Source organism: Telopea speciosissima, chromosome 2 (assembly GCF_018873765.1).
Source record: "Telopea speciosissima isolate NSW1024214 ecotype Mountain lineage chromosome 2, Tspe_v1, whole genome shotgun sequence".
Lineage (NCBI taxonomy): Eukaryota > Viridiplantae > Streptophyta > Magnoliopsida > Proteales > Proteaceae > Telopea > Telopea speciosissima.
In genome coordinates, this window is record NC_057917.1 from 17,366,628 (window position 1) to 17,390,690 (window position 24,063).

Consider the following 24,063-nt stretch of genomic DNA (forward strand, 5'->3'; position numbering starts at 1 on the left):
TGGCAATCCATATATGTTTCTATTTCTTTTTAATAACAGAAACAGTTTTTTACTAGGTTTACCATACAACATGTGTTGAAATAGAATTATTCCAAAAATCCAGAAATAATAAAAATCGATTTTGATTCAGAACCAATTTTTTTAAACAGAATGGTTGCCATACATACCCACCGTCCGACTGCTAAACATATTGAATAATAATCTATCAGATAGGTGGATTATCACATTCGTATCCAATTAGTTTTCGGATGGATTCAAAATTTTTTAAATAAATATGAATTCAGATTTTCAAATATCCGTTGATATCCTTACCTATAGGGAGTAGAGGGTTCATCTTTTCTGTGCCGTAGTGCAGACTGCACCCAAACACATGGGCCTGCCACTCAGGGGGCAGGGTGATCATTGCGCCCACCCCCATGCGTCTGGGCAAAGCCTGCACCACGGCACAAAGAACATTCTCCCTTTTTTGAGATTCTTGACTCTTGAGATCATAGCCGGCGAAGGAAACTCTCCCCCATAAGAATATGCGATTGGAAAAAAGAATGATATAACGAACCTTTTGATTGTCTTGGTCTTCCGCGCGATTGTAGTATTTTACTCAAAAATCTCTCAAAACCATGTCCCAGCCCCACGTGTCCTTCTCATAGAAGATACCAACTGGCATTCTCCGTCACTCTCGCTCGTTCACTCGCACTGTCACTCTCACTCACCCAGTCCCCTCTCCTCTCCTCACCTCTCTCTTCCATGCTTCCTCCCATCCCCATAAAACTCCATCACTTAAGGGACTTTCTGTGAGAACTCAGATTACCTAATTTTCAAAAAAAAAATTTGATTCCTTTTCTCTAAAAGCTCTGATAGTTATATCGTTGCTGATCAACCGTCGATGTCGTTATCGCCAAAGAGCACCAAAAAATCACTCATCTTTCTTCGTCCTCTTCTCGATTGAAATTATCTGTAAATTTCTTCTCTTACCAATCTCACTCAGTCATGGCCATATTCTTTCCTGATATCTCCTCCACTCAATCTCAGGTTTGAAGCGGATCTCTAATTTAACATATGATTTGGTGATTTAGCTTGTGATTGTCTCTCCCTTCTGTGCCAGTGTGGTGGTAAGCTTCTGTAGCTCTCTACCCTTAACCTTTTCTTGAATCCAGTAGATCTCAAGTTAATTTAAAAAAAAAAAAAAAGAAGAGACATTGTTTTTTCTTATTCTAAATTGTATGTTCAGACAGAGATTCTTGATTCGAGCTATTTTATTTTGATTTTTCTCTTGTTTTTCATTTCTCTGTGGATTTGCTGGTGGAGAATTAACGAATTTGTTTGTTGGAAACTGGATTACTTTTCTTTTCCGCTGTAATTTGTAGTTCTTTCTTGCAATAAAGTTTATTAATCTCAGCTAGATTTCTCCACTCTATTCACTTAATAGTTTTCTTATGTTAAACGATGAGTTGTTAGTTTCTAATTATATACATACGCATTTGGCTAATTGACCATACATATTCTTTTCAACAGTTTCTTTTATACTAAAAATAGATGATTCCACATTCTACTTATATATGTTTTTTCAAAATTATGAACTCCCGAGTTTCAATTTATTTTTTCTTAGAAAAAAAAAATAAATGGTTCTGTTGTGTTTGCCTAGAAAAGATAATTGAGGTTTTCTGATCACAGCCAGTTTCCTTTCTGTATTGTCAATCTGCCTTTCAGGTGGTATTTCTCCGTTTTCTGGTTGAAAAGAGTTTAAATTTTCTGATTTTGTATATATTTTTTGTACATACAGTTTCTTCTATTGCTATATTCACTATATAAACTACAGAGAATTAATTGGAAGAATTCTTATACCGTTAGCAGATCCACTGAATTGCTAGGAGAACTTAAGATGGAAACTACTGCAAAAGCCAATGGTCTTGCTCCTGGAATTTCCACGAAAGTCATGGCAGTAGCACATCCCTTAGCAGGAGAACCGTCAGATATTGCTGCCAATATCAATTACCATGCACAATACAGCCCTCATTTTTCTCCTTTCAAGTTTGATCCAGAGCAAGCATACTATGCAACAGCAGAGAGTGTCCGCGATCGCCTCATACAAGTGAGCCTTCTGAAATCCTAGAGAAGCTCCTTGTTTCAATTATATAATTGGCTCTCAGTTAGCTTCTTTCATGTAGGCTGCGTTTGGAATGCATACCAACACAGCCATAGATTTATCAATTCTTACATCATGCCTCTTCTATTGAGAATCAGATTGCAGTAGTTTTACGACAGTCTGGTTTATCGTCATAGAGTCCTTTTTATTCATTGAGATGCCAAATGTATCCAAGCATATATTTGGAAATGTCTAAGGGAACTGTTTTCTGTTTTGATTAATGGTGAGGCTTTTGTAGCCTGCGGGGATAAGGGATTTTCCAACCTTAACCTCCTAAGTCCCTTTGGCGTTCATGTACTTCACTTCCATTATGATTCTATGGACTTTCTTGTGTTCTAAATTAATAGTGCCAGGAAATGGACTCCTATGAAATTTTTTATGTGCAAAGAGGATCGTGAGGGACGTGGACCCATTTGGGGGGTTCACCTCATCTGCCATGTGGGAAAAAATCTCCACAAAAGGATTCTAAGGCCTCTGTGTTAACCAGAGTAGTTATTCAGTCTTCACGATAATCAATATCGTAGTTTTTGTATCCCATCAGATGTAACAAATTGCAGGTTGGGGCATTTTTTTGTTATGCCTGCAAGTTATTGCTTAGGTGAAGCCTGGAGCTGCAAAAGTCAGTTTTAGCATTTCTTTGTTCACCTGTACCACATAGGAATTTACCAAGCATATTATAATAGTTCGGTTCTGGGATGAAGCCTTATGTTTTTATTCATTATTTACTTCTGCAGCAATGGAATGAAACTTACTTTCATTTTCACAAAGTTGATCCAAAACAAACATACTACCTGTCAATGGAGTATCTTCAAGGCCGTGCTCTAACCAATGCAATTGGGAATTTGGACATTCAAGATGCATATGCTAATGCTTTGATTAAGCTGGGACATGAACTCGAGAACATTGCTGAACAGGTATCCATTATTATTTAACTCTTTGCATGGAATAATTGGGTTGTTAAAGAACTTATTTTCTGGGTTCACATATATGCACAGAATTGTTAGGGTTTAGGGTTTAAGCACTGGTTGCTTAAAGCATTACACCCTATGTATCAAGTTTGGAATACCCAGGCTGCTGCCTCCAGCTAGTATTTATAGGGAAACTAGGGTTTAGGTCAGATAAGGCTAATTACTAGATTGCCCCTCACAGCCTGGGCTAAGATACAAGTAGGATTATATTAGAACATATGAAGGGATATTACCTTAATACCCTTACAAAAATTCCATCAAAGAGATTTTTCAGTTTCTGCTTCATGTTATCATGTTCCCTTATAAGGGTAAAATTTTATACCCAATTAGTTTGTCCCAATCCCAATATCCCATGGGAGTATCTGTGAGAAATTATTGAGAAATTTGGATGATAATGGATATTATTTCATCGTGCGATGTTTCTTTTTGTGAAAAATCTAAAAGTAAAGTTTCCTTGTATTTGATCACATTTTATTTTTTGGGGTTCTATTTTCTGGGGTAAGCTTGGGTCGGACCTGCATTTGCATGGTTGCATTGCAGTGAGGATACCATCTTTGTATCCATTCATGGATAAATATGATAATAATGTATTTTCATCTTGTTGGGACTTGTTTCCAGAGAGACCATCCGATTTGCTTGTTAATTTAGGTGGTTGCCCTTTTTGTAGGAGAAAGATGCAGCCCTTGGAAATGGTGGTCTAGGGAGGCTTGCATCATGCTTTCTGGACTCCATGGCTACACTAAATTTGCCTGCATGGGGATATGGTTTACGATACAGATATGGACTGTTCAAGCAGAGGATTACCAAGGAGGGCCAAGAAGAAACTGCAGAGGATTGGCTCGAGGTTTGTTTGGATGTAAAGTATATTAAGAATTTTCTTTTTTCATTTGTATATTACTTCATACTTTCTGGTGGCAATTGTGCAGAAGTTCAGTCCATGGGAAATTGTAAGGCATGACATCATATATCCTATCAAGTTTTTTGGTCATGTGGAGGTCTCCCCTACTGGATCGTAAGCATCACTGCCTTTGTGCAATTGTTGACAAGAATTTGAACTGTTATGCTACTATCTAGTATCAATATCATCTCTCTTCAATTTTTGGGATAAAAAACACCCATGTCCATGTTCTCTTTTTTGATACTTTTCTTTTAAATGAATGACAGTCGAAAGTGGGTTGGGGGAGAGGTTATTCAAGCTCTCGCTTATGATGTGCCCATTCCAGGATACAAAACCAAGAACACTATTAGTCTTCGCCTTTGGGAAGCAAAAGCTGGAGCTGAGGATTTCAATCTATTCCAATTTAACGATGGACAATATGAGTCTGCTGCACAGCTTCATTCTATAGCTCAGCAGGTTGGTTACTGTTGGCCTGGTTCAGAGGCTACTAGTACATCCATTTGGTCCCTTTCAGTTATTTGTGTTAATGTTTAGTTGGTAAATATGATGAGAATGGGTTCCAAACCGAGGCATGTGGTGTCAACAGTTACAGGATCTAACTAGTAAGCCAGCTGTTCCTGCAACGAAAGCAAAGTGCATTTTAATCGTCCTGTGTTTATATGGTTATCAATTTCTATCAAAGGTCCCATTCTCCTCAAATTTCTAATGGGAAATTGTTTGCTAAATTCAATAATTTCCCTGTTTAACAGTAATAAGTTTTGAAAGAATTAGTTCCACACCCCACATATTTGCATTTAATCATGTATATTTACTTGGTTACATCTATATCAGTCAATGTTCTTATGCAATATATCAAAGTTTGGCATTGCAGATTTGTGCAGTTCTATATCCTGGAGATGCTACAGAAAATGGAAAGCTTTTACGATTAAAGCAACAATTTTTCCTCTGCAGTGCTTCACTTCAGGTATTTTGGTTCTTTCTATTATGTCCCAGCCTTCTCTAACACTATATTCCTGATTCCTTATATCTTCTCTTTGAAATTTTAACCAAAAAGGGAAAGAAAATTCCTGCAAATATTGAGAGATTTTAATTGTTAATTTGACTTTGTAAAGTGTGAACTTAGTTCTGAATATACACCCTGTTCAATTTATATTCTGCTTTCAACTCTATATTTTAACCATAAAGTCTGTGTGCATGATCTCCCAAGAGCATGTCCACACTGTACCTTTACCTAGGTGATGTGACACATCTACCATTAGTACATACTTCACCATCTCAAGATATGTCTGATATGCAATTGACAAATGTCGATGCAGTACATTATGGGCATCATGGTTGAAAAACCAGGTCTTGATCTAAGCAAGTCACTAAGTTGAGTCAAAATTTGAGTCTAACCAGGTAGTATGTCAAACTAAGACAAGACCTGTAAAGTTATAAACTTTAATTTGAGTTAGACTGAGTCAAGCTGAATTGCCCTCGAATAATTAACTATGCCTCAGTTGAGTCAGGTAGGGTTATTTTTGTCATAGAAATATTTAATTTATTGGTCTTTAATGTTTTCTCTGAATTGTATTGCCAAGCAACCTAACTAGAACCTGTTGTCTTGTGACAAAGGTAAAGAAATATGATTCATGGTCGTACCCTAAAGCTTTTCGCCCCCTCAACTGTCCAATATATTTTTTGTTTAATTTTAGTGTTTTAAGAATGGCAAAAGGTTGTATGGACATGCCCATCTATAAGGTGTTTGTGGCCAGCCCACCTAGTTCTTCCATGTGGTAGGGTGATGTGGCAATTTAGGCAATGATCTAGATTGGCAACGTGTTAAATTTAGGACTCAAATCAATCATATACCCTCCCTTGCATTGTTATTCACCAGTTTGGCAGTCCAACCATTGGGATGCACCTGCTCAGTAGTCCTGGATAATTTCATTGTCTTATTGCAACCATCAGCTTGCGGGTTCGAAACATGGAAAACAGCCTCTATACAAAGCGGGGTAAGGCTGCATACATTTGCCCCTCCCAGACCCTGCAGTAGTGGGAGCCTCCTGCACTGGGACGCTCGTTTTTTATTGTGCCGCTAGCCAACTCCATTTGGTTTGTAACCCATTTGAGCAGGGGATCTTTGGTTCTACCAGTTCAAAAAATTTTAGCCCCATCCAAACCTGCTACATGGCACAACTATGTGTCCCATTCATAGATACCCTCTGGATGGGCCTGTCGAAAATCATTACTTAATTTGACTCTCCGATAAATCTCCCTTTTGGGGTAGGGAATCAATCAAGGGTTTTCCAATGTTGAAAATGGCTAACATGGAAAACCTAATGACTTCTTCAAAATCCAATTACTTGTAGATGTCAAAGCATGAGGTATTCCTGAGTGCAGGTTGAATTCTGTTTACCTTGGCTAAATTCTGTTCACTCCATTTTTTAAATAAATAGAGTTTGAAATCAGTCTTTAAAATCGAACCGGGTTGAACAGAAAAGGTTCTCAGTTCTGGTTTTGGCAGAATCATGGTTTACTGAATTTAAAAAATTTAAAAATTGGGAAAAATCAAGAAAGAAACAAAATAAATAGCAAAAAACAAAAACGAAGACAAAAAAGGGAAACCACTAAGCAACAAGGCATTCGCTGGTGCAATGGCTACTGCTTACAGATTATAGGGCAGGTTGTGGCTTCAAATTTTTGCATGTGCAATTCAATATTCATTTTTAAACTACGGAAATTTTTTAAATGAACCGAGTGGTTCTTAAAAAACCAGACAGTGTCTGTAAACCGCCCAGTTTGATTTCAATTTTCAGTCAAGATGGTTCTATACCTGAACCGAAGGGTGATTCCACTTCTTGCTGGTCCGTTCTAGTTTGAAATAGTGATGAAAATGAAGGGATTTGTTCTTTGAAATAAAATTATTCTATGATTAAGGTTTTGTGCACTAACTAGTAAGAATGCACAAGTCCTACGAAATATCTGTACCAGAAACTTCCAAAGCAATACTTACCAGTAGGTTATTCTTCAGATAGTGGTTAAGCCATGAGTTGTTATGGAATTTTTCTTCAATGTACGATGAAAAGGGTTATGGGTTCAATTTCTATCATATAAAATTGTTACTCTTTTCTTGAAATGGTTACAGGACATCATTTTCCGATTTAAGGAGAGGAGAGCTGAAAAAGGCTCATGGCAATGGTCTGAGTTTCCTTCCAAGGTTGCAGTACAACTGAATGATACACATCCAACTCTAGCAATTCCAGAATTGATGCGGCTACTAATGGATGATGAAGAGCTTGGATGGGATGAAGCTTGGGATATAACAACTAGGTGCAGTGATTAGTTCCATCTTCTTTTAAGAGTATAGAGCACTGATTTACTCAGCTGTTTGACACTATGTAATCTTGGAGTTAACTTTCAGCATATTGTGATATTCTTGTTGTTACTGGCCACTCACAATGTAACGGATGATTTTCGTCTAACAGGACTATTGCTTATACCAATCACACGGTCCTTCCTGAAGCACTAGAGAAATGGTCACAACCTGTAATGTGGAAACTTCTCCCTCGCCATATGGAGATCATTGGAGAAATAGATAAGCGAGTATAATTCCACCCTATTGTTATGCATTCCATATCTATAATCATTATATGCTGAATTGAGTGGTGACTTTTCCCTCTTTCAGTTTACGGCCATGATACGTTCCACCCAACCTGATCTTGAGAGTAAGCTCAATAGCATGTGCATCTTGGACAATAATCCCCAGAAGCCAGTTGTGCGGATGGCAAATTTATGTGTGGTGTCCTCACACACGGTAAGACATGCGTCAAAATATGAAATGGCCATTTTTGTCTCCTTGTTATTGCATTTCAAGAAGCGATGTAAATTGTAATACAAACAAAGAGAGTGCTTTCTTGAGAATCAGAGATAGGACATAACTGGATCAAGTCAACATAGATCTGATCTCATATCCTATTTACCACTGAATGGTCCCAATATGGATATCTAAGCTTAATCTTTGCTAAATTTACATAAAAGATACTTTGGCACTCTTCTAATCCAGGATCCAGGACCAGATTGGAGTCCAACTAACTGAATTATTAAAGCAGATCTGATATTGGGACCCAAGTCCCGATTGGATTGGATAAAAGCGGATTAGGATGGATCCTAGATCTGACCTGCTCCATTCTATGTCCTAATCAAATATTATCAGTCATTTTGAGGTTGCAAACTACCTTTGATTTAATGAAACAACATTTTTCCTAGGCTTCTGGAGATGGTTGATTTGTAAAAGTATGTTCATCATCACATGGTATGAACCACTTTCTTAGGCCGTATATATAATATATGGCATAAAGTCCTTTATGCTGTCAGTGTCGACAAGCTTGTCGCCATAGTTGGCCTCAGTTCTGCTGTGGCATGATGATGTGGCAATTCCTATCATTGGTTAGACGGACAAAGATCTGGATAGGCCATCTGTCGAATTTCAGACTGAAATCAATATGCCTCCCATTAATGTCCATACATCCACATGTATGTCCATACACCCCCTCAATAGTCTGTGCACCCTGTCTATAGTTTTGATTTTTCAATGCTTCAGTTTGACACTTGGCAAACTCCATTTGAGCTGAAACTTGACATGTGAGCAGGGGATTTTGGTTCTACCTGTCCACTAAAGTTGGCCCCATATGGTCATGCCACATGGCAAAAAAAGGGAGGGCCGTGTAGAAAATGCTCTCTCCACTGCCATTGAGGAAACTTTAGCCCTATGTTGTATACTACTTTTCATTTTGAAAAGCATTTAACAAATTTCACAAATTTCAATCAAGAACCGGCTCATACTACCAAAACCTGCAACCCCATCGCCAGGGAGAGTGGTCCCTCGAGGCTTTTAGCCTTAGTAGGTCATGTCAAACAATAACCATACATAAACTGTATCATCCACATATCCTTTTTGTGTCTTCTGGTCATTTTACATTCTTCCTGTGTGGGTAAACAGTAGAAATAAAAAGCCTTCTGAGTTTTCTTTCAGCTGATATTTATTTAAAAATAAATTTCTCTGTAGGTAAATGGAGTGGCAGAGTTACACAGTCAGATCTTAAAATCAGAGTTGTTTGTAGACTATGTTTCTATATGGCCCACCAAGTTTCAGAATAAAACCAATGGCGTCACTCCTCGCCGATGGCTCCGTTTTTGCAGCCCTGAGTTGAGTAACATAATCACCAAATGGTTAAAAACTGATAAATGGGCTACCAATCTTAACCTTCTTTCAGAGCTTTGTCAGGTATATGGTTGAAATATTCTTCCTATTATATAAATATTTTGCTTTCCCACTTTATCAAATGCTTATTGTAATTACACATTTATTTACTGACCGATGTGTGACAGTTTGCTGACAATGAGGAGTTGCATGCTGAGTGGGCAAGTGCCAAGATGGCTAACAAACAGCGTCTGGCACAGTATGTTTTGCAAGTGACAGGTGTCAGCATTGACCCGAACAGCCTTTTCGACATACAAGTTAAGCGCATCCATGAATATAAGAGACAGCTGATGAACATTCTAGGTGCAATTTATAGATACAAGAAATTAAAGGTATAGAAGGCTCCATTGCCAATAATCATAAACTATCCATTGTTATGTTTCATTTTTTATGGTCCCTTTCTATGAATAAATTGTTTTTAGAATACGTTATAGTCATCTATATTCTATAAGCAAAAATGAAGGCTCGTAAAACATATCATGCTTTTGTGAATTAATGGAGAAAAAGAAGAAGAAGAAGAAGAGAAACTGAGAGGGAGAAGAGGAGAAGAGGAGAAGAGAATATGTAACTTTGGGGAGTCACACGATATGTGTAACTCTCCTATAAACCTCAAATATATATATTCACTTAAGGGCAAAACAATAAACAAAATAAAATAAAAGAAATAACTTAAACACCTCAAAATACTAAACTACCCTCCTCACACCTCTCTCGGTATTAGCTCCTTGCACTAATACCAAGCTCACGATAACACTCCCCCTCAAGCTGGAGCATAGATGTCAATCATGCCCAGCTTGTTACAAATATAATCCACTCTTGCACTTCCCAAAGATTTTGTGAACACATCTGCAAGTTGTTCTCCTGTACGGACATGGCTAGGAGAAATTAAACCTTGTTGCAACTTTTCTCGAACGAAATGGCAGTCAACCTCAATATGTTTCGTCCTTTCATGAAACACCGGATTTGAAGCAATATGGACAGCAGCTTGATTATCACACCACAATTTCATTGGAGCATCATCAACAAGGCCAAGTTCAGTCATTAACTGTTTTACCCACATCAACTCACAGGTAACATGTGTCATAGCCCTGTACTCTGACTCTACACTGGAACGAGCAACAACTGTTTGTTTCTTACTCTTCCAGGACACCAAATTTCCACCAACAAATACACAGTAACCTATGGTGGACCGCCTATCAACCAGAGATCCAGCCCAGTCAGCATCTGAAAAACCTACTATCCGCCCATGACCATGATCACTGTAGAGAAGACCACGTCCAAGGGCCTTTTTAAGATAGCGTAAGATATGCATAACAGTCTCCCAATGAGAAGTCCAAGGAGCAGACAAAAACTGGCTCACCACACTAACAGGAAAAGCTATATCAGGCCTAGTTACTGTGAGATAGTTCAATTTGCCAACAAGCCTCCGATACTTCTCTGGATCACCTAAGACCTCACCATCCTCTGCAACAAGTTTTAGATTAGGGTCCATAGGAGTATCTAGAGGTTTAGAACCAAGCATTCCTGTTTCTGACAGAAGATCAAGAACATATTTCCGCTGTGAGAGCGAAATCCCTTTCTTTCACTGAGCAACTTCCACACCCAAAAAATATTTCAACCTTCCCAGGTCCTTGGTCTGAAATTTCTGCTGTAAGTGTGTCTTCAAATCATCAATTCCAGAAACATCATCTCCTGTAATAACTATATCATCAACATAAACCACAAGAAAGAACGGCAGAAAAATACATAATGATCACTATCACACCGTGTCAGCCCAAACTCTAATACAACTTCAGTGAACCTGCCGAACCATGCTCTAGGGGACTTTCAGCCCATATAGAGACTTCTTCAATTTACACACCAAGCCAGACTCCCCCTGAGCAACAAACCCAGGAGGTTGCTCCATATAAACCTCTTCATGCAAATCACCATGCAAGAATGCATTCTTAACATCAAGCTGATATAGGGGCCAATGGTAAGTGGCAACAAGAGAGATCAAAATACGAACAGAAGTAAGTTTTGCCACAGGTGAAAAAGTATCCAAGTAATCCACACCATATACTTGGGCATAACCCTTGGCAACTAGGCGTGCTTTCAAGCGAGCCAATGACCCATCTGGGTTTACCTTCACCACATATACCCAGCGACAACTGATAGCAGTCTTTCCGGAAGGTAAGGGAACAAGATCCCAAGTCTGATTTTCTTCCAATGCCAATAATTCCTCATCCATAGCAGCCCTCCAACCTAGACTAGACAATGCCTCTGCGACAGACTTAGGAACAGGATGGTTCTCAATAGTATGTAAACAAGAATGAAAAGTGGAAGACAAACCATCATAGGAAACAAAGTTAGAAATGGGGAGTTGGGTACAAGCCCTAACCCCCTTACGATGAGCAATAGGAACATCAAGATCAGAAGAAGGTGCCAAAGGAGGAGGATCATTACCTATTGCAGAATTTGTCGGCAAAGGAGGAGATGGTGTAGAAGTCGATGTAGCAAGGGTCCAAGCACATACTTTCCATTGGTGATGTTTATACACAATAGGTTGAGGTGCCGGTAATGAGGCAGCCTGCGGAGCATGGTGAACAGTAGACCGAACAATAGTAACAGGAATATCATCATCCAAGTCAGACACAGTATTAGAAGAAGAAACAAACGGTGTAGACTCAAAGAAAGAAACATCAGCGGTAACAAAATATTTTCGCAAGTCAAAAGAATAACAATGATAACCCTTTTGAGTGCGAGAATAACCAACAAACATGCACTTGAGAACCTTGGGATCCAACTTGGAAACACCAGGACGATGATCATGAATAAAGCAAACGCTACCAAACACACGAGGTGGCAAAGCAAACAGTGGTGCAAAAGGAAACAACAAAGAAAAGGGAATACCACCACGTAAAATTGAAGAAGGCATACGATTAATGAGATAACACGAGGTTAAAACAGCATCAGCCCAAAAAGATTTAGCTACCTTCATTTCAAATAATAAACAACGAGTAACCTCCATCAAATGTCTATTTTTCCTCTCGGCCAAACCATTTTACTGTGGGGTGTAAGCACAAGAGGACTGATGAATAATACCACGCTGAGTCATAAAATCAGCAAAAGGAGCAGAAAAATATTCCTTAGCATTATCACTACGAAGAACACGCAAAGGGTGTGAAAATTGATTATTTACTTCATTCACAAATGCACAAAAGATAGAAAATAACTCAGAACGCTGTTTCATTAAGTAGATCCAGGTAACCTTGGAATAATCAACAAAAGTTACAAAGTAACGAAAACCCAAAGTGGAAACGACAGGACATGGACCCCAAACATCTGAATGAACTAAAGAAAGTGGTTGGTCGGACCGTTTATTGACTCTAGGAGGATAACTCGCACGGTGGAGTTTTCCAAACTGACATGACTCACAATTAAAACTAGAAATTGACCGAAAACGACCATCAAAAAGCTTCAAACTCTCCAACGAAGGATGACCCAAACGACAATGACGCCACACCGGTACACGCCATAGATGAAGTGTCCTCAAGTATGTAAAGTCCCCCCGATGCACGACCTCTACCAATCATCCTCTTCGATGAAAGATCCTGAAATACACAAGAGTCAGAAGAAAAGGTTACAGAACAGTTATGGGTTTTAATGAACCGACTAACAGATAAAAGGTTAAAAGGAAAATCAGGTACATAAAGAACGGAAGACAAAGAAAGAGAAGGTGTAATATCGGCAATACCAGTCACTTTAGCCAAGGAACCATTAGCTAAAGTGACACTCAAAGAGGATTTCTAAAAAGAAGAAAGTATACCTGAAACACCAGTCATGTGCTTGGAGGCCCCTGAATCAATAATCCAGGGACGGGAAGAGACAATCGAAAGGCATGCAGTGGCATTACCTGTCTGAATAAAGGTCGCAATTGGAGGCTGGGCTGACTGAGAAATCTGAAACTGTGTATAGCAGGCATATTCATCATCAGACATCTTCACAGTCTCACCTTCCGGCTGTGGAGATACAGGAGAATCAACTGTAGCAGAGTTGGCAAACTGTTCCTGATTTGGTTTGCCATAAAGTTTCCAACAGAAACGTTGGATATGTCCTGGACGACCACAATGATGGCAAATGCGCACTGAACCATCAGAAACATCAGAATTACCTTGAGTACTCAAGGTAGGTGCCTTATTAGAAGAACCAGCCCCACTACCACGACCACGGCCACCACCACCACCACCAGAACTGACATTACCACCACTACCAGCCCCATTGTTGGGCCCACGGTTGGATGGGAAAGAAGCCAGGGCTGAAGTATCACCATCAGTCGTATTCTCCCGAGAAACACGAAGAACCTTGGAAAAAGTTTCAGACAAAGTGGCTACCTTGTCACCACCAAGAATTTGGGAACGAACAGAGTCAAATTCCTTCCCAAGGCCTCCCAAAAAACCCATAACAGCAAGCTGTTCCCGCTGGTTCTGCATCTGTTCCACATTGGCAGTGATAGGAAGTAAGGAATTAAGCTCTTCATACATCCTCTTAAAATCAGCAAAATATTGGGTCAAAGTACGACCCTTTCAATCAACCCTGTAGAACTCTTTGGACAATTCATAAATGCGGGAAAGATTGTTTTGTCCAGAACACAAAACATTAAGATACTCCCACAACTCTTTCACTGTATCAATGTGTGTTACCAAATCCACAATTTGGTGATCCATGGAATTCAACATCTGTCCCAAGATACGAACATCAACTGTATCCCACGAAGGGTCATTCTCAGGCCTAGTGTTGAAAAGGTGTTGGTGCTGATCACAGCCAGTCAACACTAGCCTAACAATTTTCTTCCACTGCAAAAAATTTGTAATCCCTTCCAACTTCTTCTCGGTAATACGATTTGAAGAGGAAGAAAAAATTTCTATCGTTACTGACTTGGAACCTTCGGTAGATTTTAACTCATCACCCATTATGTACTTAATGAAGTGAAGGACAAATAGAATGAAGACTACTAGAAGCAGGGACAGAAATCGACAAAAGGGAAAAACCCTGATAGAAGTCGATAGAGACAGCAAGGCAGCAATCGATCCCGTCAAATAAAGTCCTGATAAAGGTCAAGAGATGCAGCAAAGGTAGCAAATAATCCATTCAGATAAACCCCTGACAAAATCCGATACAAACAGTAGAGGCAGCAATCGATCCCTTCAACCAAAACCCTGACAAAACCTTCACTTCATCGAGAAACTCCTTCAAATATTCCTCAAACAAAAAGAGAGACCTAGTTCTTAATTTATATCATGAACTAGTCTCTAAACAATCCCAAAAACAATCCCAAAACACAGCATAGGGTGTTGCACCCCTTCAAACAGAAAATAGAAGAAACCGCAGGGTCTTCAAATCTTCAAAAATTATTTTAAATCTTCAATTGAGTGCTGCAGATAAGGGAATCAGTGATCTACGAAATCTGTAGCAGTCCTTACAGCTCTGATACCATGTGAATTAATGGAGAAAAAGAAGAAGAAGAAGAAGAGGAGGAGAAACCGAGAGGGAGAAGAGGAGAAGAGAATATATAACTTTGGGGAGTCACACGATATGTGTAACTCTCCTATAAACCTCAAATATATATATATTCACTTAAGGGCAAAACAGGAAACAAAATAAAAATAAAAGAAATAACTTAAATACCTCAAAATACTAAACTACCCTCCTCACACCTCTCTCGGTATTAGCTCCTTGCGCTAATACCAATCTTACGATAACATGTTTTATCGATGTTACTTCTCCATTGGTTCTTATACATTGGTCTCAATAATCTAATATGGAATGGATTATCCAGCCTTCAACTCCCCCCTGGCACCCGGGAAGTGCGTTAGGCAAGGCATCAAGCTCAACTTAGATGGTTTCTCCACATGTAGGCTTAGGTCTTTCTTTAAGATAATAGTTCAGGAGGCCCTATGGCTTAGGAGACCCATGAGGTTGAAGATTGGCACCCTTACATAAAGTCTTGGTTTGGCTTAATTGCAGGGTTTTCAGAACTTGGTAATGGAGGGAGATTCTACCATAGTCATTAGCTGGCTCACATCTTTGGCATTTCCCCTTTTCATATTTGAGGCCCTTGCCATTCAATGAGCACCTTGTTCTCATGAATGCCTGGAACAGAAGACTCTCTTGTAAATGACCTAACCAAGCAAGGAGTCCACGTTGCCTGTCTGGTCTTTTAAGGAGATGTTCAACTTCCTGTCTGTCTCTATTTGTGTAGCCCTTGATAACTCTTTGCATTCCCAGTAGTTTCTTCTTCTTTTTCTTAATAAATTTTGTTATTCAAAGAATGAAAAAAATGACCGGCAGAGATATGCACCAATTAGTTGCTTTCTGGATGATCACACTAAGTACTTAGATGGCTGAGGTCATTTGGCTGAATTGGTCTTTGACCTAACAGAAAAAGTAGGATGTATTGTGTTCCCTTATTTGTAGACAATTTACCACAGTACAGATGCCCAAGGCAATAGATTCTCTATAAAACAGTTTGGTTTTTTATATTTCATATTCAGTAATTTATTCTTCATTGATTCAATGTGTAGTTCCGAAATTTTAATAATATCTTTTAGCCTATTTGAAACTTGAAACTATAAAAAACTTCAAATCTACTTCATGAGATCCATTTTATCTTAAATAGATGCTTTTCAGTTATTTAATGTCCACTGATTCCCTACGTAGTTCCGAAATTTTATTACAATATTTATCTTTCAGCCTATTTGAAACTTGAGACCATAAAAAGCTTCAGATCTACTTCCTGCGGATTATTTTATCTTAAAAAGATGCTTATGTCGATTGCTTTCTATTAGGAGAAAAATAATTTTATCTGGTTAGCACTAGATTGATATGTTTTTTTTTATTTTTTGTTTCTAATTATGATATTAACCTGCAAATGCCGCTTTTGAACTTTTAAAAATGAGTTTATATATAAACACAGAACTGAAGATTAATTTGCATTTACATCACTTGAAAATTCCAATTCTCACTTCTGAGGCATCTTTCATTGAGCATATTTTGGGTGGATGTAGCTAAGATGCTTATGTTGGAACTGATCTTTTACAGGAGATGAGCCCTGAAGAAAGGAAGAAAACAACTCCACGTACTATCATGATTGGGGGCAAAGCATTTGCAACATATTCAAATGCCAAAACAATTGTGAAGCTGGTGAATGATGTCGGTGATGTTGTCAACACTGATCCTGAAGTCAATGACTATTTGAAGGTAGAAATATCTAATATTGCATTTCTAGGAATTAATGCAGGATTGACTTTCTTTCGTATTAGAATTTCCTTTCTTTCCAATTTCTACAATCATTTGCTGGTGACCCTTGCTCTCTTTTACACAAAGGTGGATAAATATTTTCTGTTACAGAGGTGTCAACCTCTTCTATTCATGATGGATGAGGTCACTTCATCAAATTTTGAGAACTCCGTATATCTGCCTTTTCGGAGTTAAATCATCGGGCCACCCTGTTCCCCAAAATTTCCAACTAATGGATGCAAGTGGACTGCTCCAATTTGAAGAACGGGCTGAAATGAATTAGCATGCTTCACTATAAATTTCACACTTGAAGGAGGTTCACAGTAATTCAAAGTTGCAATTATTATGTCAGTCATTCCTCTGAACTTAGAGGACCATTTTTTAATTCCAATAAAAAAAAATATGCTGACATTCATGGGTCAAATATTAAAATCATGGAACAATTTCTCAGGATATAAGTCGTCCATCCGCATTGATCATTATTTGATGTAATATAATTTACCATTCCTACAATCAGGTTGATGTTCTTCTAATTCTTGTGAACTTTCAGGTTGTTTTTGTTCCAAATTACAATGTATCTGTGGCAGAAGTGCTAATCCCAGGAAGTGAGCTGTCACAGCACATCAGCACAGCAGGCATGGAGGCAAGTGGCACGAGCAATATGAAATTCGCCCTCAATGGTTGCCTCATAATTGGAACACTGGATGGAGCCAATGTGGAAATCAGAGAAGAAATTGGGGAAGAGAATTTCTTCCTTTTTGGTGCCAAAGCAGATGAAGTCCCCAGGCTGCGCAAGGAGCGAGAAAATGGACTGGTAATATGCTGTAATTTGCTACTGGAAATATACAATCATTATCACCTGCAGCTTTAGGTGTCTGCAATTGACTGGGGTCATTGTGTTCATACTATGTTAAAAAACTTTCCTATTGACTCAATTCATTTAAATATTAAAGAAGGCAGTCACTGAGATGAAAGCCAACTCAGACCTCCTCTTAGTCTGTCATAGTGTCCATTTACAGAAGTATATTTTTTTTCCCTGAAATATTTAGCAGTCCTTTGGTTGCCACACATGTACTTACATTTTGTGGTGCCTGCATCCTTTGCCATGGGTTGTAGGAGGAAACATTACTGCGCATTAATCAGGATATATTTTGGTAAATATGCCAATAATTAGTGGAATTTGAATATTGTGCACACCCTTCATGAAAGTAAAATCAGGGTGCTGCTTACTGCTTCATGATTGTCACTCTATTCCTTACAGTGCTGGCAATAGACGATTAGGCTCTTATTGTTGTGTTTTCAGAAACATTTGCATTCATGTATTACTTTATCACTAAAATCAAGTAGAGGCACCAGTTCATACATGTCAGTATCAAGGCAGGACACATCGTCAATGCATTCTGGAGACTTTGTTTTCATGATCTGACCTTAGTCTTTGCTGATTGTGTAGTTTAAGCCAGATCCACGGTTTGAAGAGGCAAAGAAATCTATAAGGAGCGGCGCATTTGGAAGCTATGACTATAACCCACTCCTAGAGTCTTTGGAGGGTAACAGTGGGTATGGGCGTGGTGATTATTTTCTCGTCGGTCATGACTTCCCAAGCTATATGGAAGCTCAGGCAAAGGTGGATGAAGCTTACAAGTAAGGAAAACATATACCTTTTTTTTCTACTTTCTTGTGGTGGATTCATCGTTGTGTGTGTGTGTGTGTGTGTGTGCTTTCTCTACGACTATCCTCTTGGACTATGCATTGGTATTTTGTGGGAGTTTATACTATTGAATCTTTTGATAAAATTCAAGTCTTGCCACAGGCTAAAAGTGAACCATTTGTCCAGTTCACCTTGGGCTTCCATAAACTTTAGTCCAATATTTCCAGTCAAGTTGCAAGCATGATGAAGTAATGATGATGAGCATTTGATGCTCACTCCAATTTCTCCCTTTCTTCCAATGTCTTTCTCAAGCAACTACTCTTTTTTCAAATGCACTCTTTCCAAGATGTTTCCAAATGGTATATTTCAACAGCTCTTTTTTCTTTTTCCTATATATGTGAACCATGGAGAGTTGATAATTTGTATTTTTGGAACTTGTGAGTGTGCCATGGGGAGCCTCATTGTGAGTTTGAGGTCCTCTAGTGGTAAGTGAGTCCCACACTTGGGTGAGTGATTCCCCCAGAGACTCCAGAGTAAAGTGGTCCTTTCTGACCCTTGTTGTCCTGTATTTTTCTTTATTTTCTAGTTTATTTTGAATCCTCCCATTTTCAGTTGCATCAAAGGTTGGGCCTGGTGAGGCTTGGACTGGCCTAGAATGATTCCAGCCCTAAGGGACCGATTGGTAATGTGTATGGAACACAATTAACCATACCTTTTGTTCCCAGTCATCATATTGCCTAACTTACCAGAAATTGGAAGATGAAACTCTTGATGATTTGGAGGCAGGGTTTAATTTATATATTTTCCTTAGAGTTCTGAGGATTCTGTCATTTTGCAATGCATTCTTTATGCTATACATGCTCTTTTCTAAACCACCTGGTTCATAAAAACTGCTTCAATTCTATCGTTCTCAATGCTTTATATGTTGTTTTAACAAAATTATTCAGACTCTTTTTTTTGCATGTAGCAGCCAAGAATGGTTCTACACATTTAACGAATCACAATTGCCATTTTCTCCACATGTTTTGTCCCAACAGAGATCTGCCATGAAAGCCATTTTCTCACTTCTTTCTTTTTTTTCTTCTTTTTTTTTTGGGGGGGGGGGTTGTTGGGCAGAATAAGCTGGGGTTGGGCAATGCCACCAGAATATTAAGATGAGAAGTGAAGTACACTCTGGGTATACAGCTGATGTGGAAAAGGAAAACATAACACTGTTAATTAGAGGATACCCATAAATGGTCTGGATTTTTCTGAGCCAACTGCAATGTGGAGAAAATTCTGTTACTGTAGGATTCAATTCCCACAGTGACAAACTCATCCTCATTCTCATTATTTTACTGAGAAAAGTTGCAAAAAATTGGAAGCTTCGGTGGCATGTGATTATGTCAATCTTCTTATCCTTGGGAAGACGTAACTACAGAACACTGTTTTATAACATGCTGTATATGCGTAGAGAAAACAAATTTCAGGTCATGAAGTTTCAAATTCTCTCTCTCTCTCTCTCTCTCTCTCCATCTTCTTCTTCTTCTACTCCTTGTTTTGTCTACTTAGCTTACCAGGCCATTTTAATGGGTACCTAATTACCCAGAGGACCACACCTTGAGTAATGGATTCAGGGCCTCTAGTAGATACACGCATAATATTAAATCTTGTTTTGGCAGGCCATTTCGGCCTGACTGAACGCTGGTATTTTTTCTGCAAGATTTCAGTTGGTCATTTCGGTGGATTTTAGGCCAAATTAAGGCCTGAAAATTCATGGAAACCCTATTTTAGGTTACATAAACACATGTAAATGTTTAAATTGAAACAATAGTCACCCAAAGTGTTGTTTTGGATTTGCACACTTGATTGGGTAGTATACGGTCGAATCCTAATGTATAATTAGCTTATTACACATTGTTTAAGTACTAGAGAACATAATAAGCAATTTAAACAATTAAATCATACAAACATAAAGTCACTCATAAGTCATAATATTAAGTACATAATTTGGATGACATCAATATACTCTCCTAATTACTACGCCATCCGGGATCAATCCCACTCATGGTCCGATGGAGCGGACGAGCATTGTCCTCTGACTGTAGAACATATGAATGCCATGTCATAGTCTGGGAGAAGAAACGAGTATAGTCCTCTACAATTGCCATGTAAATTGCATCATCGACATACTGAAGGTAACTTATCCTAGGATATGGGTCACCAAACTGTAAAGAACTACCCACTGATCCACTGTGATATGATGCCTATAAGAGCATGTACGGGTACGGCTGGTGGGTTGGGTAGGAGAAGATGCCGTCTACAAAATACGATCCACTACGTCCCTATGAGTGGGAGTCGTACTCAAAACTGGGAATGGATGCAAAAGATATATGCTCCCTCACCCTAGTGAACTGCCCATATGGATGTGAATGTGATGAACTATACTCTAATGGTGCTGGAGATGGACTGCTCTCTCTGTTAAAAGATGGGGCACGTCAATGCCCACTTGATTTGTTGTCCCTGTCGCCAATACTCAATCCACCAACAGAGCTAGATAAGGTATCAATGTCCATAAGATCAGGACGGAACTGGGAACGAGGCCCTCTCGAGTAACCCTTACTTGTGGCCGTTGTGGGGACACGTGCATCATGGTCTATATCATGTGTGGCATGTTCAAACTGTCTCCAAAAACCACCTTACACTGGTGAAATGGGACTTCTAGAGAGCTCCCGGTCGAAATGTTGACCGAGACTAATGAAATATGGCCTTTTTATAACTGAGGTCTTCGACATCTCGCCAAAATTTCGACCGAAATATTGTAATTTTTCAATTCGAGGTTGCATTTCGTTTCGGTAGGACCGAAATCTTAGAAATTTCCGAGATCTCGACGAAATTTCGTCGAGATTTTGAACTATGGATACACAAGATTATGGGTTATTTATTCTGCCTTCCATATCATCTAACAGGGGTTTTGAACTGAAACCTGATCACCTGATTACCCAGTGGACCTGTACTGATTACTAGGTTTGGTCCATTGGAAGATATCCAAGAAATGTACAATTATGTGATAAGTAACTATTTTCCAAAGTCAAAACAGTTTGTTGTTTTTTTTGTTTTTTTTTCCCCCTTTATTTTATTCCCCCAGTTCAGTTGGGGGACTCATGATAATATTTTCTGGAGATAACCAGGTAGGTTCCTCCCCCCCTGGGTGGTGTATCATTGTCATTGACAACCGCACATACCCTTCCTTCACTGTTTGAAGTTGGCTACATACTGTTTTACTTTTATTGGGGACTGTATCTACATTATGAGGTGAATCATGAAGTTCATGTTATTATCCCAACAGACTATTGGCCTTTACTTCATCTATTTTGATCATTTGATACCTTAAAACCATCTCAGTCAACTGTCCTCGTCTTCTCACATATCTGGTGTTCCCCTAAATTCCCACAAATTCATCTATTTATGATTCTATCCTCTCTAATCTTGCCTCTCATGCATCCCAAAGTCCACATCATGGCTACAGCGTTCTGCTCCAAGTTCCAACTGCCTTTTCTGCAACTCTAATCCAGCAAATCTTTTCACCAGCACACAATGTTCCCAAGGATATGATTGCAGTAGGCAGCAACCAACCACCAGTGATGGAAAACAACAGAACCGTGATCCAACCTCTTCCCCACGTCTGTGCTTCTTGTCTTCTCCATTGTCCAGATATTATATGGTTACTGCTACAGCTGGAACCATTTACCAACTGCTGTGAGATTCACCTGCCACTAATTGGTTCAACTTAACCATTATGTGTGAAATAGTATCCAAGCATTCACTCTATGGGCCTCGATTCCCACCTGCAGCTCTCATTTTACCCATCAAAGTTGAAATATTCCTGATGTGTAGGGAATGTACCATCAACCAACACCACCAGAGCTCTTTTTTTTTTTCCCCCTCCCTCTTTTTCACGAGGGATTTATGTGGTTGTGCTACTAATCCATGCTAGCTCTAGGTTTTCTCTCTCCATGCCATTAAAATGTAGGTACTGGAGCAATCAAGTGTGAGTGTAGGAGAATAATTCTGGTTTTTGCAGAGAAAATGAAGAATCAACACAAAAGGAAGAGGTGGAAAGAGGAAAACTAGGATGACAAAAGTGATTCTTAATTTAAGGGGACACAAATGCACTAACAATGCATACCAGACATGCCATACCAGGAGGATTGAAAAGCAATGGAACATTAGAATATTGCTCTCCACATTCGAAAAACAGAACCCTTGAAACAAAACTTTTCCATTCAAAAGTTAGAATTCTAGAATTTGGAAATGATTTGTTGCTTTAGATGGAGATATCCAATTTTTTATTTCTCATCTAATAGCATTTGTAGGCCAAAGAAGTTCTCGACGGTTTAATTTCCTGACCCAAGCTTGCCCAAGATTTTTTTTTTTTGGTGGAGGATCTTTTAATCTGCTTTAGACTTAATTGATTTACTATGGAACCTGTTTAGTTTCATGTATATCTTCTTAACCTAATCACCATCTTCCAGGGACAAGAAGAAATGGCTCAGAATGTCAATACTTAGCACTGCTGGAAGTGGTAAATTCAGCAGTGACCGGACAATCGCACAGTATGCAAAGGATATTTGGAACATAGAGGAGTGCCCTGTACCATAATTCTTACTTGAGAGTCTGATGCGGCTGCAATTGTATGTCGTTAGGTTTATCATTTATTTGCAAATAATGAAATTTAAATGTGAAGGTTGGACACTTGGCTTGCTTCTTTGTACCATATCATGCTAAACTGTTGTTTGGAATGTTTATAAAGGCTGCAGACTACATATAAGAATTGATTTTCTTGTAAAACGGAATGGTTGTATCGCTTGGAATTTTTTTTTATGGAAGCTGCAAAGCTACCAGTAGCTGGGGTCACATTAGACATCATGTGTACATCTATCTGCCACAGAACTGTCAGCAATGCATACTCTTAAGGACATAGGTGATCAGACTTGACATGAAAAAGATTTACTCTCTGGTCTTCCAAATCAAACTTCATCTCCAACCCTTAGTATCGCGTGGATCTTGTAGCGATGACCATTCAATCTTTATAGTTGTGGGGCGATTTATTTCTTTTGCTCCTGCTTATGTTGAAGCTATGAGAATCCCGTCCCCATCAATTGTTGTGCAAAATTACATTTACTCCCACGGGAATATGCAGAAAATGATGAGCCATAGACGGGGCCTGAATGCTCAAATTTGTTCTGTTGCTACTAACCACAGAAACCCATTGTAGTTTAGATTTCAGTTTGTACAGTATTTGGTGTGGCTTTGAAATGATCTACATAGTATCTGTGATGTCCAAGCCCATAAGAGTCTCTTCATGCTCTCAAGTACCCATGCCAAGAGCATTGTTGGTTAGATCTCTATCATGCAATTCCTTGAAGTTTTCTCTCTACTGTCGAAAGAAGAATTGCAAGACATCGTGCCACTACTCCTCTTCTCTTGGTTTCCATGACATTTTATCCATGAAGAACACAACTTTTCTTCCTCTTGTTGCTCCTACAACCACTAAAATGCTGATGCTTTCCAAAATGTATTAGAAAACTTCAATCAATGTGATTCTATTACTGGCTAGGCAAAAAGACTCTGCTCGCATCGAAGGCGAGAGCATCTGTTGAATTATTTATCCACCTGTGTTCCTCTTTGGATAGTTCACTGTATTAAGGCTCCTGTATGATATATATTTTGTTTCAGTCTTTTCTTACAAGGTCGGCCTTTTAGAGGAAACGATTCCAACATGGTATTAAAGCAGGTAGGGGTCACGGTATCGAGTCCCCCTGAGAGTGGGTAAGTGTTGAATTATTTATCCACATGTGTCCCTTCTCATGTTGCTATTAGATGTATCTCTTTTTTATGATGCTT

The 24,063-nt window shown here is 38.9% G+C and overlaps 1 protein-coding gene across 1 annotated transcript; it reads left to right on the top strand.

Moving 5' to 3' along the window:
- Positions 1-992: 992 nt before the first annotated feature.
- Positions 993-23,015, top strand: LOC122652510 (alpha-glucan phosphorylase, H isozyme-like). Its single transcript, XM_043846271.1, has 16 exons — positions 993-1,109; positions 1,852-2,089; positions 2,878-3,057; positions 3,779-3,955; positions 4,038-4,123; positions 4,276-4,465; positions 4,881-4,973; positions 7,137-7,321; positions 7,477-7,594; positions 7,677-7,805; positions 9,057-9,275; positions 9,380-9,583; positions 16,332-16,490; positions 17,080-17,343; positions 17,980-18,170; positions 22,692-23,015. The coding sequence occupies exons 2-16, from the start codon at positions 1,880-1,882 to the stop codon at positions 22,816-22,818; spliced, it is 2,532 nt and encodes an 843-aa protein (XP_043702206.1). The 5' UTR covers positions 993-1,109; positions 1,852-1,879; the 3' UTR covers positions 22,819-23,015.
- The last annotated feature ends 1,048 nt before the right edge of the window (positions 23,016-24,063 follow it).

Excerpts from the sequence above, each read along its gene's own strand:
- LOC122652510 (XM_043846271.1), top strand. The coding sequence starts at position 1,880 with ATGGAAACTACTGCAAAAGCCAATGGTCTTGCTCCTGGAATTTCCACG. Across the intron at positions 3,956-4,037 it reads CTGCAGAGGATTGGCTCGAG|AAGTTCAGTCCATGGGAAAT; the intron begins GTTTGTTTGGAT and ends GCAATTGTGCAG. Across the intron at positions 9,584-16,331 it reads ATAGATACAAGAAATTAAAG|GAGATGAGCCCTGAAGAAAG; the intron begins GTATAGAAGGCT and ends GATCTTTTACAG.